This window comes from Mya arenaria, chromosome 13 (assembly GCF_026914265.1).
Source record: "Mya arenaria isolate MELC-2E11 chromosome 13, ASM2691426v1".
NCBI lineage: Eukaryota > Metazoa > Mollusca > Bivalvia > Myida > Myidae > Mya > Mya arenaria.
This window is the reverse complement of record NC_069134.1, coordinates 3,447,813-3,467,050: the sequence shown is the minus strand read 5'-3', so window position 1 is coordinate 3,467,050 and position 19,238 is coordinate 3,447,813. Positions and strand designations below refer to the sequence as shown.

The 19,238-nt window shown below is 34.6% G+C and overlaps 1 protein-coding gene across 4 annotated transcripts; it reads right to left on the bottom strand.

Moving 5' to 3' along the window:
- Positions 1-910: 910 nt before the first annotated feature.
- Positions 911-17,499, bottom strand: LOC128214848 (T-cell-specific guanine nucleotide triphosphate-binding protein 2-like). 4 transcript variants are annotated; one of them, XM_052921527.1, is made up of 6 exons: positions 17,384-17,499; positions 12,297-12,387; positions 8,714-8,797; positions 7,696-7,731; positions 5,106-5,164; positions 911-4,311 (listed from the first exon to the last, which is right to left on the bottom strand). In XM_052921527.1, the coding sequence occupies exons 2-6, from the start codon at positions 12,379-12,381 to the stop codon at positions 3,118-3,120; spliced, it is 1,458 nt and encodes a 485-aa protein (XP_052777487.1). In that variant the 5' UTR covers positions 12,382-12,387; positions 17,384-17,499; the 3' UTR covers positions 911-3,117. The 4 variants fall into 4 exon arrangements, with proteins under 4 accessions (XP_052777487.1, XP_052777489.1, XP_052777490.1 ...); XM_052921529.1 differs by having other exon boundaries at positions 5,106-5,158; XM_052921530.1 differs by having other exon boundaries at positions 8,726-8,797.
- Between the last annotated feature and the right edge of the window lie 1,739 nt (positions 17,500-19,238).

Here is a 19,238-nt window from a genome sequence, read left to right as displayed (position 1 = left end):
TTATTCATTAAACTGGCATTGCAACCTTAGAAAAATATATGAAAATGGCATATACGCTGCGAATACGGGAATTACTGGTAGCATTGAACTGAAAGTCTTTATCACCTGAGCGCTTTGTTTACCAGACGACAATAATTACTGTAGGTATGATGTCACCATTGCGTCAACTGTACTTCCGTTGTGTGGAAAATTCTCAATAAAAAAATGTTTTTATGACTGATAGACATGTTTTCACATGCTCAATACACTGAAAATCAAAAATATCATTATTCCTGAAACTTTTATACCTTGGGTATCTATTATGGCTTGATTTATCATTTAGAATAGATATTTAAGCATAAACTGCTGCCCTATAGTTGAAAGGTCATTTTGGAAGAACTGTCATGGCGGACTCTGCAATTTTTAGAGTTTGTGTCTAACGTGGAGAGATTTTTCTTAGGAATAACTTGACCCCCCTTATTAGTGGCTCAAAATATAATTTAGAGCTTGTACTTTAAGAATATATATGTTTATCATAGTCTGCATTCGCTCGAAATGCCTTTAAATGTTGTCTAAATATAATCAATTTACATTGAATTATAGAGGAAATGACAATGGTGGTGTGTAACCTGTATTAAAAAATGAAAGCCAGATTTGCAGCTGTCAGTGAAAATGATTTTCTGACAACAGAAACATAAAAAATATTCAGACAATACACGGATAATTTTCGTAGGGGTGTTGCTCGAATACTTCTAAAATTCTACGGTTTTTGTTCAGTATAACAAAATTGATATTTACTGTCTTGAGGGTGACAGTTGTCAACCTTCGGATAATAATTCGCCTCGGTCGTCAGTATTCAACTCAGGTTGAAAAATGTATATACATGTATAATTTAAACGGGACAGCAAAATCAACAAAGATAAAACATACGCAAGGTGAGAAGAAATTTTATTTTTAAGAATGATAAGTGTACACTGAAATTGACATGATCCAAATATGAATGAAAATAACTGCGCGTCATGACGTCAGTAAACATCATCGCACGTGTTTTGTGGTGAAATGTACAAAATATGTTTTCATATGTTATTTTTCACAAAAATGTTATTTAATGTATGTTAGAAAAATATCAATCATGTGTGTCAAGTCCGGATAGATTAATTCCGACCCTCGGGCAAGCTACAAAGCTGGTAACTCGACAAGCCTCTTTACCTGGCAATGTAGGTGCCCTCGGGTGGGATTTTCTATCCGGCCCGGAAACACATGACAGATATTATTAATATTAGAAAGTACAGTTTTTATACAGTTACAGAGTTTCCTTGTGAATCGAATACGAACAATAACACGACATCGTTCGACAAAATATCATAAAATCAATGCGGTTTCCTTAATCATTCCTCTTTTCACATAATCACCGATCAAAATTTCCTGCTCATACTTCAAAAATCAAGCATCGATAATAAAAGTACCTCAATACATCGATTCGATACAATAGCAAAATACTGTTAAGATGATTCTATGATAGTTTTTAATTCAAAATGGTAACTATATTTACACTTTAAATAGTATTAACTATCATTCTATACTTTTATTCCGTCTCTATCATGTATATTATTTTGTAATTATCATGTTTCCAGCAGGACTTATACTATGTTTTATACTACCTTTTTAAACAAACAAACCAAAATCAAGAAGTTCATAGCATATTTAGCTAGTGTCACACAAATAATTGAAACTTTTACTGAACAAAAAGGACAATCGTACCTAAACCGGCCAATAAGTTCTGGTTTCGAAAAATATATTATGACTTCTCAGAAATATTAATTCGGAAAAGTGATCGTTAAATACGTACATTGATAGCGGAAGGACAAAGAAGAAGATACATTGATAAGCATGTTCCGTCTCATTAACATCAACAACAAAATGCTTACATATTTTGTAACATTTTAACAAATTACTTAAATAAACTTTGAACATTAACACTGAATCATTCGATCTAAGTATGACTCAGTTCTAATCAGTAAGTGATAACGACTTGTTATGTGGTTTACAGGAAAAGGAAATGGAAAATATTTACTGGCCAACAAGATGAACTAAAGTGTGAGCAAATCAATCACCTGGAACATGAACGAATGAACGACTTCTTCTTTAGCATTCTTTAAACAAAACTGTCGACCTTTTTTTTATTTTTCACAAAAAATCAACCACAAAAAACTGTACATGTTATACCTGATGAAAAGATGACATGGTCAGAAAAATTGCTTATACAATTAATTCTAAGACCTAATTTACATTCGAATTTGACCTGACTCGTGTTATAATTATTATCAAACTTATTTACTACTTTGACACGAATCTTGGCAAATCATTTCATTTAAACAACAATATTACTTATTGCTGTATTGGCAAACATTTCGTAAATGAAGTTCTATAAAAGATAAATAACGGTAATAAACGAATCAAAAATGAATACATTTAAACGAAATAGATAAAAAGTATGAAACACATAATAATGAACTTCTTTAGAAAAACGCAACCGGCAATGAAACAACATTCTAACGCAAGCAGCAAATATAAATGATTATATGGCATGTTTCTTTTTTGTGCTATAAATTGAATGAAACGATTTCAGCATACACTCATGCGTACCATTTTGATAAAATTTGAAAGTTTATTTTATGACAAAACAAAACAAGACTTTTAAACGCCAAAAGTGTTAACAATATTAATTGTTATTTGACCTCAAGCAGTCAAGTTTTATCTGATATAATACTTTTCCAACCATGACATATAGCTCATGAACACCATCGATCTGATAATAAATAGATGGTTTTCTGACAGACGAAATCCAAAAGATTGCCGTGTATCCAGTGTAAGAAAGTGATGAGTTTCTTTACCACAAATTGTAGAAGTAACCTATTCAGTATGCCAACGAAACAGCAGGGCCAAGCTCAGCAATATTTACAATTATCAATACAATACACTTCTTACAATAAAACATTTACAAACATAACAAATGTCATTTACAGATCTGTTGTTAGAATTTGTAAAAATAAAATTACACACAAACGTTTTCAAGCAGAAGTTTCGCTTATTTACACGGGTTCAAGGAAAATGACGTTTGGTTCGCCTGTACCGACTCTAATTATCGGATCCCTCTAAAGCCATGGTCATGTGCATCTGTAGGTCATGTGTTTCTTTGGCACATATGTCAAGGAATGATTTCATAAGAAAAGCGCATTGCTTTTGGTAAGCTTTGACCTTTAACATGTCTCCAATAATTGGAAGTGTATGCCAAAGTTTTGGTTCAATTTTTTTAACCACCCTATAATACATGGCAAACCTATCCTCGGAATCTACATATATGTGTGATTTCATTGCCAACTTGGCCAGCAATTTTTCGAAGTCAATTTCAAGACGATTTGCGATGATTTGAAGCGATTCTAAATTGAGTCCTAGCTGCGAACGATAAAATCTGCACTCCTTTAGCAACACGTCTATTTCTGCCGGATATTTGTTCGTGCCAGTGTTTGCAAAGACGGCCGCCACTGCAGCGGTTTTAGAAACCAAGCTGATTCTACTTTTCAAAATAGCGAGCTCCCTTTGAACAACTTCGTTTGTGACCCCAGTCAATGACATGATCATTGCTTCCCTTTTAATACGGGAAACCTTTTGGATCAGTTTCGAAAAGATTGTACCAAAATCAAAAGCTGCTGTGTCATGGTTGTCAACAAGATATATATCTGCATTGGATATCTCGCCTTTCAGAAGATTGAGCCTTGCATTGTCTCTGACTTCCTGCTGCAATGCGTGCATATCTTCCGCAGTCTGAAGTTTGCGTCGTCCTTTTTGGGAGGAGCGAAGATCATCGTCGATCTTTGTTCGTACAAAGAACAAGTTAAAATTTGGCTTCAACTTAAAAATTTCCTTTGCGAGCCAAATGTCATTTTCCTTAAACCTCGACGACGACAGGAGCAAAACAAAGTCAAAGCGGTTTAAATCGACTTCCTGCAAGTAGTTCTCCCGCGTGAAGTTTAACGTTCCTATTCCAGGCAAATCCCAAACCTGAAGATTTGGATTGTCAGGGTGGTCGTAAGCTGTGGGTTTCATAGTCGTTTCGACGGCGGAAACTTCAGCTGCCCCAGGGTCATCAGCCATTAACCCCCTGATAGAATTGATAAAGGAAGACTTCCCTGTGCCAGATTCCCCTGTGACAGCAATATTTATTTTGATTTTTTTCCACCCATTGATTGTCTCTTCTAACTTTTCACGAAGAGCTGTGTATCCCGTTTCCTTCAGTATTCGTCTGTATTCCTCTGTTTCGGTATCCGATATCTGAAAGAATTCCATCAATTTCACTTAGACATGTACTATATAATAGTTTGTACAAAACTTGTATGTTAATGTGAGTAAGCCAAAATCGAAATATATATTTGAGAATCTCTCATCAGTGTGTGTGTGTGTGTGTGTGTGTGTGCGTGTGTGCGTGTGTGCGTGTGTGCCTGTGTGCGTGCGTGCGAGTGTGCGTTTTGGTGGGGGTGTAGATTACTGTTGACCTCGGCATTAAAATAATAGCTAAGGAAAAAGTCAGTGGGTGTAATGAAACTAGGTCTATACTGTAATGGTAACATACATGTTTACCCGGACTGGATTATTCGGACAGTAGAAACGCCATATTTGAGATAGATATTGCAATGTATTCATGATATCAGTTTGGGTGAAGAACTTAAAGGAACTGTGTTACTGATGGTAAACAACGTTACTTTCTTCGATTTGGTAGTGAATCGTTTCCTAAAGACAAGGCTTAATTGCATAAGATCCCGACAACAGCGTACAGATCAACCGAAAGACGTACGAAAGTGTATGTTATCTATTCAATTCACTTTTATTGAACAGTATTGAATGAATACATAACAAAATGAATGGAAAGGAAACACAAACGTATTATAGAAGAAGATACTAATTGATTGTTGTGCGCCATTATGAGATAATTAATCTTGAGGCACTTATGGACATCTTCGGGAGAGCTTAGCATTACGGCGAGTAGCAACCCAGCATTTATTTCTAAGTATATAATATAATATCAAGTTGAAGTAAACAAGTACACCTATGTTCTGGTTTTCACTTACCACTTTAAGATCATCAATAAAATCACTTCCCAACTCGTAATCTTCGTATTCCTCTGTTACTAAAACATGAAAAAATGATCATTCAACAAAATATCGATACATTATTGCATTTTTATAAGCATCTTACTCAAACTAACTATTTTACACTTACACTACCTTTTCATTTCGGTCTAAAGCTATGAAAATAGTTATATTTCTCGAGTTGAGAAAGTCATGGTAAGTTCTTAAGGTATAATAATATAACGGAAAAGACAGCCAGTTGAATATGTAACGAAGACCCAGTTGAGAGGCACACTAACATATTATGGTGAGAAAATTGTAATGTTCACATGTATGTTATGCTTTCCGTTGAAATATGAAGTTTTATCAGTGAAATAACAGCAGTAAAATCAACCTTTCGATAATTGCTATTTGCACTATGGTGAAAATAACAACTAAAAGAAATACTTTTATTGTCAAGAGTTGTTACTTTTCTGCTTAAAAATGAGAAGTTCACATTTGAAACAACAAAACCTCTGTCAAATAAACAATTTTAGATGAAAGAAGTATTATGAGTTTTATAACAGACGTGTTTGTAGATAAACAAAACATACCGATTATTATGGAAATCTTATTCCTTTTTCAACATTTTCTTGAAGCTCCAACATTTGTTTTGTTTGGACATCATAACAAACAACAAATGTTTGATCATAATTTAAATGTTTTATTATATTTTAGGTATAATTTTAAAATGAACTTCACGGTAAATTTACACAAGAAACAGGCGTTTAATCAAATCGCTTTCTTTAAAACATTTCATCGCCTTTTGATATCCGGAATACAAAAGATGATTGTTCAAATAGCATAAAGTTGTTATGACAGTGAACAAATCCCAACAAACACACTCCAACAGAATTAAAAATATGTTGTTGTTGTTGTTGTTGTTTTGTAAATTTTAGTTGTTAGAATAATTAAAAACAGAACTTATTTTTTTTGCGTAAATATCTGCGAATCAATGATATCAAAATATCGGATCGCAGATTTTCATATTTTCGCTCGAAAATTAATGTTTTATGGCTTTAACCGTTACTAACGGTTTAAGAAAATGCAGAAAACATCATTTCTTTTCTTAAATATAATATACTGCAATTTGATTTTTTGTCAGCAGTGTCTGTCTTATTTATCTGGTTTCCAAAGATTTTCGCCAAAAATGGCTCGTTCAAAGACAAAAAAAAATGTCAAAGTTTTCAATCTGTGAGAGTGTAGCACAAGGTAACATACTTGAGTATAGATCGACCATTTTGACCTCTTGATGATAAGAATGTATCATTAACCAAATATTGTTTTACACAGCTCAGAATGGAATTATTAACTGTGGCAAAAGACCAACGTCAAGTAAGTGCAAATCATTGGCATTTCAAGAAGGCAGACATTCAAATTTCACTAAGAGAAAATCCACTATAGTTGAAATGTCCTACTACACGTTCTTTAACATAATATAGTGTAATACAGTAGAACTGGGATGTTTCAGTGATGTAATTCAAACGTAATTCAGTAACTTCCGGTAAATGAGCTTGCCAGACGTATTAAACAAACGTAACCACTGAGTAAGTCCGTCTTGCTTTAAATATAATAATTGCTAACACGATTAATATTATCGAACAGTTAGTGATTCACGAGTAACACCTTTCTTGCGTCCATGCATACGCTTATCACCTACATATGTCCATTTTGCTTTAAACCTAAGGATGATTTAAAAACCTTGTATCCTCCAAGAATTCAAACGAACTTTGATCTCTAGGAAAGAAATATCCATAGGCAGTAGCTTGTAATGTTCATTGGAAAGAAATACACGCCATAAACTTAACGACGATGGAGGGTTAGGTTTGAACTACATGGACAAAAGGTTTGAAACTGTTTTCATATTGCAACATAGTTTCCTATATGTTCAAAATTCCAACCCGCAACTACCACCCCCCATACCCACTCCCACATGTATGATAGCAACGAACAGGGCAACATTTACACGTCTGATATTTCGAGATTGTCCCTGTAGTTTTCGTTGTATTGTCTTTATACGATTCGACATCAAAATAGCCTTTAAGTTCGCCAAGCAGTGCTGTAGTTCGCCATTCTTTCAAAGAATTTATTGATATTATTTTAGTTAACTGTTTTCACTATTCTTTTCCAACTAAATTACAATTTATTCACAAGCACCACAACATTTTCCTTCGTACCATAATGTTCACAAAATCGAGCACGTAAAACAATTACGGTTTTATCATTTGTAACGAGGCAGCCTTTTGTCAATACTTATGTGAAAAACTACAGAAACAAGCTCAGTCACCAAAAGTTGAAACCTAAACCCCGTTTAAATGTTTCAAACCAAATGTTTTCACTCAAATGCTTCCCTGGCGTGTTATTGCGCGGTTAGATGATTACTTTTCAGATATGAATTCATGAACTGAAACAAGATAAAACCATCTCTAATATATAAGAGATTATACATAACTTGTCTTTTGTGTTCGTTGTGCATAATATCAATACATCGGGGATGCAGAAACTATCACATATAAGATTGATAGTATTAAAGGTTAAATAATTCACAAACCTTCATTAGTAGTTGTAGCTTCTGCTCCGCTCGGCCCTGTAAAGGGAACGATAACACTTCAATTTCGCCGGGTAAACTGTGCATGTGCATCAATATAGAGGCATCTAATTGAATATTTAAATTACACTTATTAAGTGCTTATTTGAGACCAAAACACGGTTTATGCTTTCTGCGTTTCCAAATACCTTTGTCGTGTATGTTACCAACGTTTACACCTCTTTGCCAATCAAATCTGCGCTACTATAGCTATATGTCTACTTCGTTTTATACCAAGGAACTAGTATTTTATCATTATCAAAGTATTGCAAATAATAAATATTACAGACGCCAACGCATTAGCCGATCAGTTGCATTACAAAATGAAGCCTAAATGAATTGTTTTAAAACAAACACAGTCCTATATTTTCTGGAGGCAATTAAAAGTATGATTATACCAACATAAACCTTTCTCAACTACTACTCATACACAAGTGGAAAAAAATGAAATCCCGTTGCCTTTAGTTTTGATATAGAGATTGTAATATTATGTTTCGCTGCTTTTTTTTAAAAATCTCGTATGCCGCAAATGTTATACTAGAGGCGACAAAAACAAGTAGTGTTCGTAAACAATGTATGTCTTTCAAAAACCTTTGAAAAGATTCAACAGTTTCTAATTATTCTGATTTTCCTTGATGTTGGAAAATATCAACTATCAAACGAATGTATAGGGGGAAATATTTTAGTCGCTGTTTAATGAAGGTCATCATATTTTTTATCATTAACAATGTACCAAAATCTAGTAAAAAAATAGTCAAAATGTGTGTTTACAAGTCAACCGCCATAAAAGAGAATGTTGGATCAAAAAGTAGGTTAAATGATTGAAAACCTTGTTAGCACTCTCTCTCTCTTGAGTCCAAATTATGTTCCTGCTTATAAAGGATTTTATTATTGTCAACCTTAACATTGTCCTATTTGTCTTCCTGTTCATTTTGAGTTGTTGTTATTCAGATGATTACACTTATACAAGCACAAAATATACTTTGATAAATACCATCCTCGGATTCGCTCTCATCTTGAATGTCCAGCGACGAAATTGCTATAGTCGCTTCGTCATCTGATTCATCTGTACCAAAATAAAATAATGGTGTTGGTATTCGTTACTGTAAATCATTTATGTTTTAAGGGTTCAATTTGGGCCATTTTCAGAAAATATAGCGGGTGTACCTCTGCTGCAGGCAATGGAAACCTTCACTTAACTATTTTCATTTATTTGCATTTCGCTCCTACTTCCCCTTACCATTAAAAGGCATTGATACATACCAAATTAGGTATGGATTTATACACCACGCTATTGGCTGTAAGTTGTAAGCGCCACAGTGCGGCGCTTTCATTATTGGATTAGCTTCCATGCAAGATAGTCATGTTATAATGGCGGACAAGGATATCAGTTTTGACCTACTGACGTTAGATTTCGAAAGAAATTCAGTCCAACCGACTGCGACACAAGTATTTTAATTAATACACATGACCTCAAAGAAATTCTGGAGGCATATATCCATAGATAGTTTTGTAATTTTTGAATAACGTTTTAATAATAAATCGCGTAAAGTATTTGAATAATTGTGCTTTGGCAGATTTTGCTGGGGCTCTAGTGACTTGAGTGCCATTGAATGCCATCAACAATGAACATGATGAGTTAAACGTTTCATCGCGTCGTTGTGAGAAACTATGGATTTATCAGCTTTATCCAATTGCGCAATTAGTTTATTTACATCTATTCTACACTCCTCTCTCATAAACCCTTAACCTTTTAACAAATACAGACACTCTTTCGTTTACTTCCGACCCTAGTTTAAATAAGCCTTGGTAACTAGCACATGGTATGATACGTTTAAAAAGCATACAAATTAAAATTAGTTAGCTTTATTTAGGTGAGACGAAGTTTATGTTTACAACCATATATAAAATACACGTTTACAACAGCATTTCTTGAAAATAATAGTTTTGGGTTATATACATTTTTGTCACAATTGACAAAATACATTTTAAGAACAATTTGTTGAATGAAAGTAATGAACAAACCTAACCTTTTAACGCTTTTTTGACTTCTTATACATTTCTTTTTACTAGGAAATGTGTACAAAACAAAGAATCACGGCGCAAATAGAGTCATTCTACAATATTCTGCCAAGTTGACATTTAGGCCAAAGATTGCATCGTTAAAGTACAAGCAAATCTAAAACATTTCACTCTTGTAGAAGCAGAAGATAGCATAGTCTTTTAAAGGCTTAGAAATATTCTGACATCGATTCTTTCAAGAATGTTATTTGGGAATTAATATCACTTTCTTGCTTGTTTCCATATTCGTGTCTAAAACTGACATTATTCTCGAGGATTTGGTTTCGTCTGCACCGTTCCAACAATATACAATAGGGCGAATTTCGGATGCCTAGTAAGTTTCATGAGCAGGGGAAAATATGTATAACTTACGCTGAAAACACGTTGTAAACGTAAACATTTGGCCTTGGAATAATGCAGAAACGTTATTTCCAAATGCAAGATAAATATCAAAACAAATCTCATAGTTTTGCCAAAAATGTATATTAACTCGTGTATTGGAATCTGCAGGCAATACCCTTTCAAAAAACACCAAAAGTATATGGGCCGGTCACAAGGATTCAACATCTAATAAAACAACAATGGTAGGGACAATTACATAGTTCACTTGTACATCGGATACATTTTATAAATTAATTGAAAAAGATGCATGTAGAATGCCTCCTCAATGTATAAAAAACACCGGGGACAAAAATATTTTAATAGCGGTAAACAATAACAAAACTAAAACACATAATATCCAAAGTAAAAGGTAGGTTGGTCAAGTCAGAAAAAGGTTACTGTGTCAAATGTCTCGGTGAATGCGTAGAAATATGATGCACATGCTCAGAAAAATGCACGCATATTGAAAGTTTACTTAAAAGAGTGTTTAAACTTATATCTCCCCTCATTGAAATATGATTAAAATATATCTGTTCACACTTAAACCTATTCAGCAGCGTCTTTGATGTCTTGCATCAAAATTCATCTTGTTTAACGATGGAACAATTTTCATACCCTGGCTTTTCATTTGCTCTGAATAGTTCTCATGACATGATAACATACATAAATGGTAAAATGTTCAAGTTTTATACGTATCACTAATCAATGAAATGAGTAACGTTCCTTATCAGAAAAATACAATTTGTAGAACGTAACCACTATGTATTCGTTAAAGTGACCAAATCCGGTGTATGAGCACAAGTTATACGTTGAAATTGTAAACAAAATTTTTAGAACAAGTAGATCCAGTATGTTCAGCAAGTTTTAGAAACCACAAAACATTCTGTTTAAAGACGTAGATGTAAACAGATGTAAAGTATGTAAAAAAATCACGTTTGAAATTGTATGAAACTATGAAAAGGAAAGTGAAAAAAATTACATCTTACAATGAGCAATGTACACAAGTTATGCAATATTGATAGACTATGATCTTTGAATAGACTGATAAATAACAATAAGGGTCAGCTTTGATCACGAATTGAATGATAACGATCGTAAATCTATAAAGTCTCTGTAAATCTAGGTCAGCCTTAAAAGGACTCGCTAGAGAACAGATACTCATTTTTATGGAACTTTAAACACTTCATTTTGTAAATTTATCAAAGCCTATGATCATTCAATTTTCAACACCCATTCTCACGCTTTAAATGGCAAATTTAAGGCATTTTCTGTCACATTTGTAAATCATGCATATCAATAGAGCTCTGGTATGAATTGGTGGAAATGTTTTATAATCGAAGAAAACGTTTTGGTATGGCGGATAATCGACCAGAACCGTAACATTCAAATTGTACACAAACGCCAGCATTTTTAATGTAAAAAGGATAGTTTTTATTGTTTCTCCGATTAAAGAATAGATTTGAAGCAGAAAAATTGTTCTGAACCTGCTCTTCACTTTTCCAAATCTGCTGATACCTATTTCGCGGAAAAAAATCATTTACGGACTCAAGTTACATTTGCAGGAGGATATGAATTGACAGTGCAGTGCATTTTGCTGTGTCTTACTGTATTTGTCCAAGAAAGTAATATTTTGTTAAACTCACCAACTATATAATGCCAGTTTACATTTCTTGTTCCATGACAAAGTTCGCATACAAACAAAGAACTATTTTTCAGTAAATTTGCCGTATTTCATTGTCGGATTTTGGGACGACAATTATGATTTTTCCCGTTTGTTCTCATTTAATGTTGTTTTCCTATGTAAATGTATACAAAAAGATCGATTTTCTTTAAGCATCTAATTTCTAAACTCACATACATTTAGAAAGAAACTCACGAACTAGGGGAGTTCACGATTATTCGTGTACTTACCTCATGTTTCTCTTACATCGATGAATTCCAATATGTAGTAATGTTTGTGTTCTATGTCTTTGGCGTTTGCCCAGTGCCACTAAACCGTGTTTACTACTGAGCTTGTTTCTGTAGCTTTTTGCATAAATATATATAAAAATATATGTTCTCAAAAGAAAGGTAATGTAGAAAAGGGTTAAATGATTATAATAACAGTTTTATATGGAACCAACCTTGTACAACTGGTAACGTCGTGCCGCAATTTAAACAATATTTCCAGCTTTCTTTCGCACATTCACCACAGCATGGACAAAACATTTGGCCCTGAAGAGAACATTATTTTACATTTACCAAAGGCATAACAATCAGTAATAAATTACTTATAATGTATTGTCTATTCACAGAGTAGTAATCAGCAAGCAATACCCTTTCAAATTATACACGCATCATGTATTTTGCATGCGCTGTTGTGTAACACAATGACCCTCGCCAATATTAATGCATCTCTGTTTAGTTCATCATTCCTTTCTTTAGCTACTAAGTGATCAAAATGCCATAGCGTTTATTTTCATTGGAGCTTCATTACCGTTACCGGCAGGTGTCGATTAGATATTCTGAGAAAAGATTGAATGGTCAATAGCATTAGCATATGCTAAGAATGGCCCTATGACTTGAAAAATAATTATCAAAGGACCTGCCTTTTGCCAAACTCATGCGTTACTTGGTACCATCGAAGATCAATCGGCTTTGTGACATTAGGGTGCCTACTTAGATAGTCTGACATATTTGATTCATCTGGCTTGTATATGACATCAAAATCACAGGCTTGCATTATCATTCGCAACGGTTCGAGTCTGGCTGGCGGTTTGGACTTCCGGTTTTTGAATATGTGTTCAATGGCTATTGCGTCTGTTGTGACTGTGAACTTGTATTTTTTGCGTTTGGCCAGTGCCACCAAACCGGGTTTATGTTTAAACATTTTGCTACTGAGCTTGTTTCTATAGCTTTATGCATAAATATTGTGTCCAAAGAGGTATATATTCCATTGTTCACTGAAAACATAGCCGAAGAATTCAAAAGTTTTCTTGCTTAATTCACCTTTCTGTTTGTTCAGTGTGAATCTCTTTCCTGAAGATGTCGTAGGGCGGCTGCCAGTCTACTGTCGTGTTGCTCCTGTGAATTGCCAAAAACAATTATGTCATTGCTGATGTTTTTTACTCCTTCAAGTGAGGTCCGTATTTCATTTTGGAAAACTTGATGCACATGTTAATGTAAAGTTTAGTCTTTTGTAACGTCTTAAACCAACATGTGAAGTGAATGTGGTTATGTTGCGTGATTTCTTTGAGATTTCAAGTTGATGGAATGCTTGATTTAAATCTAACATTGAGAATATTTTTTAACCATTTAAGTCTACAATTAGATCGTCAATTTTTTATATAATGTGTCGAGTCCTTTTAATCGCTTCGTTAGAAATGCCATGTCTTTACAGATACGTATTTCATTGATTTTGCTCTTCGGTTTCGGTGCTACGACAATCGGTAATACCCAGTCTGTTGGTATAACTACTTTTTCGATTATGTCCATGTCCTCGAGCATTTTAAGTTCAATTTCAACCTGTTTTCGAAGGTGAAATGGTATTCTTCTATGTGGTTGTTCAACTGGTTGAACTGTTTTGTCGACAAATAACTTAATTTGTGTGTCTTTCAATTTCCCAATGCCTCTGAATACCTCACATTCGTCACATATTTCACTTTTGCTTGTCATTGAATATTTTTTTTGGAACGACTTGCAGTGACACTGATGTAGAGTATGAAAACAGATTGCCACTGTTTCCTTTCATTACACAGTTCCAGAGATCGCGCTTCTTTGATTATTTCTTCTAAAGACATTTCTGATTTGAGTGCTTTGCGCCTTAGTCTTGTTGACGTACAGCCTTCTATAATTTGTGACTTAATTTCCTTGTCTGTGTTTGCAAACTCGCAGTGTTCTCGAAGATTTCTGAGTCTTGTGTGGAAACTGTTTAGCCATTTTTGGTAAATACTCAGTCCAACTAATTAATTACACAGCACTGGTTTTGTTTACACAGTTAATCCGCTTTTCATGTGTTTTACACATCTCTTCCTCGTCGCCATTGTTGTGTTTCAATGTATGTATGTAATTAAGACACTTAAAGTTTTACTACATTTATTCTTCAAGTGTATTACATGTGAGTACATTGAAACACAACAGTATTTAATAACAATTATTATTCAAAATGTTACGAACTACTTCTACTGATGTACTGGCATACATCCGAGTCACAATTACTTGGTATTTGGACTGCATTTTTGGCCAGTCGAGCTACCTAATTCGAGCGATTGGTCCCTAGGGTGATCTCTTGTACTGAGAAGCATAAACATGTGTTCTATGATACACATAATAAACAAATAATCGAAGTTTTCGATAAAACAACTGTATACGTCGCATGCATGTTCAGAAGGAAGTTATCTCCAAGGTGAAATTACTCAACAAGCACAAACTAGGCGCGTGTTCGCAATTTTCTTTGTTAACTCTGCAAAGAATACTATCTATTTACTGACTCACAAATCTTCGCCAGTAATTTTGAGCATGTACACCGACCGGACCCGGCATGCGCTTTCAAATATACGCGCGAACGGGAACCGGGGATATGTTTACCGCGTGACTGGTACCCGTCCGCGCGTAGAGCCTAAAGCGCATGCCGGGTTCGTCCCTTGTGCATACTCAAAAGTGATCAGAGCCAAGATCATGCACAGGTGACATATAGCAACAATTCACGATCACAAAGAATTGTGTGGTTGTACAAAAGATGGCAGCCGCTATACACAGTCATTCAATATTTAGTGGTGCAAAACCTTGAGTTGAGCATTCCAAATGAATTGGAAGATGATGATTTTTTAATCCAAAACTTAACAGTTTTTCTGGTTTTAGACGATTTATTTTCAGAAGTTGGTAAAGATAAAAGGATAACAGATTTGTTCACAGAGGGATCTCATCAGAATTATCTGTCTGTGATTTTTATCAATCAATTTATTTGTTACCTAACGCCGCAACTGCCATTAATTGTACAACCAAACGCTTCATTGAATACCTAGTTGGATTATATTGTTTTTATTCTTGATGTTTTACCACAAGCTGGGGGGGGGGCTGAGATGATCATAGTGAATTGGTGCTCAATATAATTGTATTGTCTTGAATATAATTATCTTCACATAGCGGTATCGTTCCCGTAATCGGTGGTTGTGGTGGTGGTGGTGGTGGTGATGGTGGTGATGATGGTGGTGGTGGTGATGGTGGTGGTGGTGATGGTGATGGTGGTGGTGGTGGTGGTGGTGGTGGTGTTGATGGTGGTGGTGGCGTTCTGATCATCAGTGGTGGTGGTGGTGACACAGACGTTCTCATCATCGGTTGTGGATTCAAAGACACTGTCTATTATACATGTTGTTCTTTAGACCTATATACTCCTTTTATGTTTGATTTTTGTATGAACCTAGGAGTGAATTGACTTTTTTGTTTCATTCCCTTGTAATTATCGCTTGACCACATACATATTAATATATAACTGTTGTTTGTATGTATGATTGGCTAAAATGTGTTAATTACAAGCAAAATCGTACTGTAATGTTTTTGTTTTTCTTATAGTTTATGAAATACACCAATATATTACAAATTCATAATCATGGTCAGTAGTAATCACGAAATTAACACATTGTTCCACGAAATGCATCAAGAGGATTTATTATCAAGATCCTACACATATATATCCCTTATAAACGGTTTAAGTCTGAATAGATTTAACAAGAGTGTTTATATTCCTGTGCGAGAACCCGTTGAGTGTCTAACGCTCGTCAATTGTTAAGTTACATTGGTTTAAGTGGTGAATACTTAAAACGAGAAAACTAAATATTGAGGTTAATGACAATACTAAGCAGGTTATCTGCTGTACGAGGTACAAAATATAAAACTAAACTATTAAAAGGCCGTCTGCTAGAGTCTGACTCACTAAGATGGTCGCGCCTTATAAATCGTCTACTAATAAAAAACACTAAAATAAGTGTCAAATATTACAGCGAACTGTTATCCCGCTATAATGACGGACTATAGGAAAATTCAGAACTTGTCGTCTGCTAATTGGAGCCGCCGGATCAATAATTTTAAGCCTGAGCGGCTTCAATTCCCTCATTTTTCTACCTCATTCAAGATGGCGGATTTACATTAATGTATAATTGGGTCACCGAGGGAATATCGACTGGATGAGCACATTAGACTACTTATTTTTAACAAATGAATATGTTAATTGGATGTATAATGAAATATGCTTCATATGGTTTATGTTTCAAATTTTATACAAAAATGAAAAAGTTATATAAATATTTTGAAACTGATCAGAAATCAAAGTGAAATCCAGTTTTCGAGAAGTGAAATCCACTGATAACTCATTCATTTTCATTTATGAATAAAATTTACTATCATTATTTTACCTATTTCAATCAAATAAACCATTTATGAAGCGTATTCCAAAATCTATACAATAAATTTATTTATTAATTAAAATGAATGTGTTCTGGATTTCACGTGAGATCCACTGGATTGCTGTGTCCGTATTTAGTCATATAATGACTTTAATGAATCATTTAAGATCAAACACTGAGTCAAATTACTGTGTTTGGTACACGGTGTTCCTTGGCTTTTGACGCTCGGTAATGCGTATGATTCGCGGTACAAAGGAACTAAAATGACATTTTTCCCTATCCAGACTCTAAAATGTCACCGTAGGATCGCGGTGTTATGACGATATGGTGCTCACTTCACGCACATAAATTTTACATTTTTCTCTCAAAACTGACCTGATATGAAAACGTATATGATGATGTGAGTTCTTCAATAAGTTATTATTGAACGTGATATTACATTCCAAAAATGCAAAATAAAAATTATGATTCGATTTTGTATTTCAAGTGCGCCGTGCATGGAAAAGCGTTTCTTTGTAAAAAGTTTACGGATTTATGGAAGGTGGGGATTTTTGTTGCTGTCTCTTAAAGTTTTAAAAAAATCAACATTTTTTAGTTCTTCATGTTTGCTATAATTTATGCTTATTTAGGACATTCATATCAAAAATAATATACTATAATAAGTACTTCCTGGTTGTTTTGATTTTTTCATTGTAATGATTCATGCAAACAGTGGTATCACAGTTTTACCTCTCGTGTGTTTGTTAAGTATTGTAACATAATTGTTTTAATATAAAGTTGTATTGCGTAAAATGGATTTCTTTGCCTAATGGAATAAATAAATATCTTACCAAGTCTCCAACGCCCTTCACGCACTATTGTACATGGAAGTCAGCTATAACAATGCAACTCGGCCATCTCCGGCAAGCTTCGAGTCAATTCCGTAAGATACTGGTCGACGTGTTCCGAATGATAACGCTAATGCAGTCAATAATACAAAGGCACTTAGGCCTAAGTACAGGATTCAACGCAGGAAACAAAGAGATAGAGTAACGTAGATAATATAGACAGAGAAGGAATTTATGAAACGCAGATAACATACATATAGAAGGCCATGGAGAAACGCAGATATCATATAATAAGAAGGATTTCTTTGAACATTTTAGTTCAAGTATACACGTTGTCCTCAATATTAAATACGAATCAGAATAGTGGTCCATAATCACGAGTTTATTACACGTTATTGTATTTTTTATAATTTAATACTTATATTGATATATTTAAACTGGATGAATATAATGGAGTATGATATTGATGATATTGCGCATGCGTGTAAAATGACGGTTTGAAAATTCAAGCAGTGTTATGAAATGGATTGTTTTATTGTTTTATGAAGGATATGATTATTTAAATTAGCTACAGTGTAACTCTATGGACTTATAAAACACAAGAAAACGAAAAAAATCAACAGTTTCGCCAGGAGAACAACGACAAGAGACTCCAAGTAAAAGGCGGGAACAAAAACGAATACAAACAAAGGATATTATCAATAATAAAAACAATGACAAAGGTCAGAGTAGTAACAGTGGTATTAGAAATAGCCAACATCATCTACTGCAGACCCCACATGCACAATTTTGCAGCCCGGGTTACATGTGCCCTATAAATATTAACATGGCCGCAAGCCCATACCCGGTCTGGGGAACAACGACCTAGTTATTATGCTAATTAAGCGATTAGGTAGTATGGATAGTAAACTTGCTCGCCCAGATTCCATACAGTTTAGTGTAAACACCATAAATACCCGAATACAAAGCATGGATACAAAGATCAATGATCTTCAGAGCAAGGTGCGTGACATCGAGCGTAGTCGCAAATTCGCCAAACCTTACCCGAAATAAGTAAAGAACATAAAGACTTAGAAGTCTTTACCCCCAAAAAATGAAGTAGTTTGAAAATGAGCATAGGGTAACAGAGACTACGCTGAAATCTGAGATATTAGATCTAAAATGACACAGTATGCGTAACAACTTATTGTTTTACAAAATTCCTGAGGAAAAGGATGAAAAGCTCAAAATAGACAATGCTACTGAAAAAATACGTCTGCAGAGAGCGCATTGGGTCGGTCCCTACTTAGGAGATAAGACCCGACCGATTTGGGCCAAGTTCTCCGAATTCCTTGATCGTGAGAAAGTTCGTCGGGCGGCAACGGAACAAATGGGGACACAGTACGCGATCTCGGAATAGTTTCCTTAGCAGGTTATAGAGCAGCGCTGGAAACTTATGCCCGTCATGATTCAGGCCCGGAAGGACGGCAAAGAGGCGTTTATCAAGGTCGATAAACTGTTTATCAACAACCACCTCTACCGCGGACCCTGTTAGGAATTGTGTGAGAATGTTCTTAAGTGCCTTTCCTGGAACGTAGAAGAACTTATTCGAAAATGTAGAAAAATTCATCGGAAGATTGTGTTGATCTCATCTTTGAGTATGACATAATATGCCCGAGCATTTCAAGAACTCAATTATTGACATAAAAGGATATTCTAGCTCTATTCATTCTTACCGTAAATACCAGCATCAATGAACGAACAGTTCAAGTGGAGGCCTTACTTGTATATTAAAGATACTATTAGAAATGGAGTTAAACTTGTACAAAATTTAATAGACTGCATTGATTGGGTTTAACAAGAGAAGAATTGTTTCCAT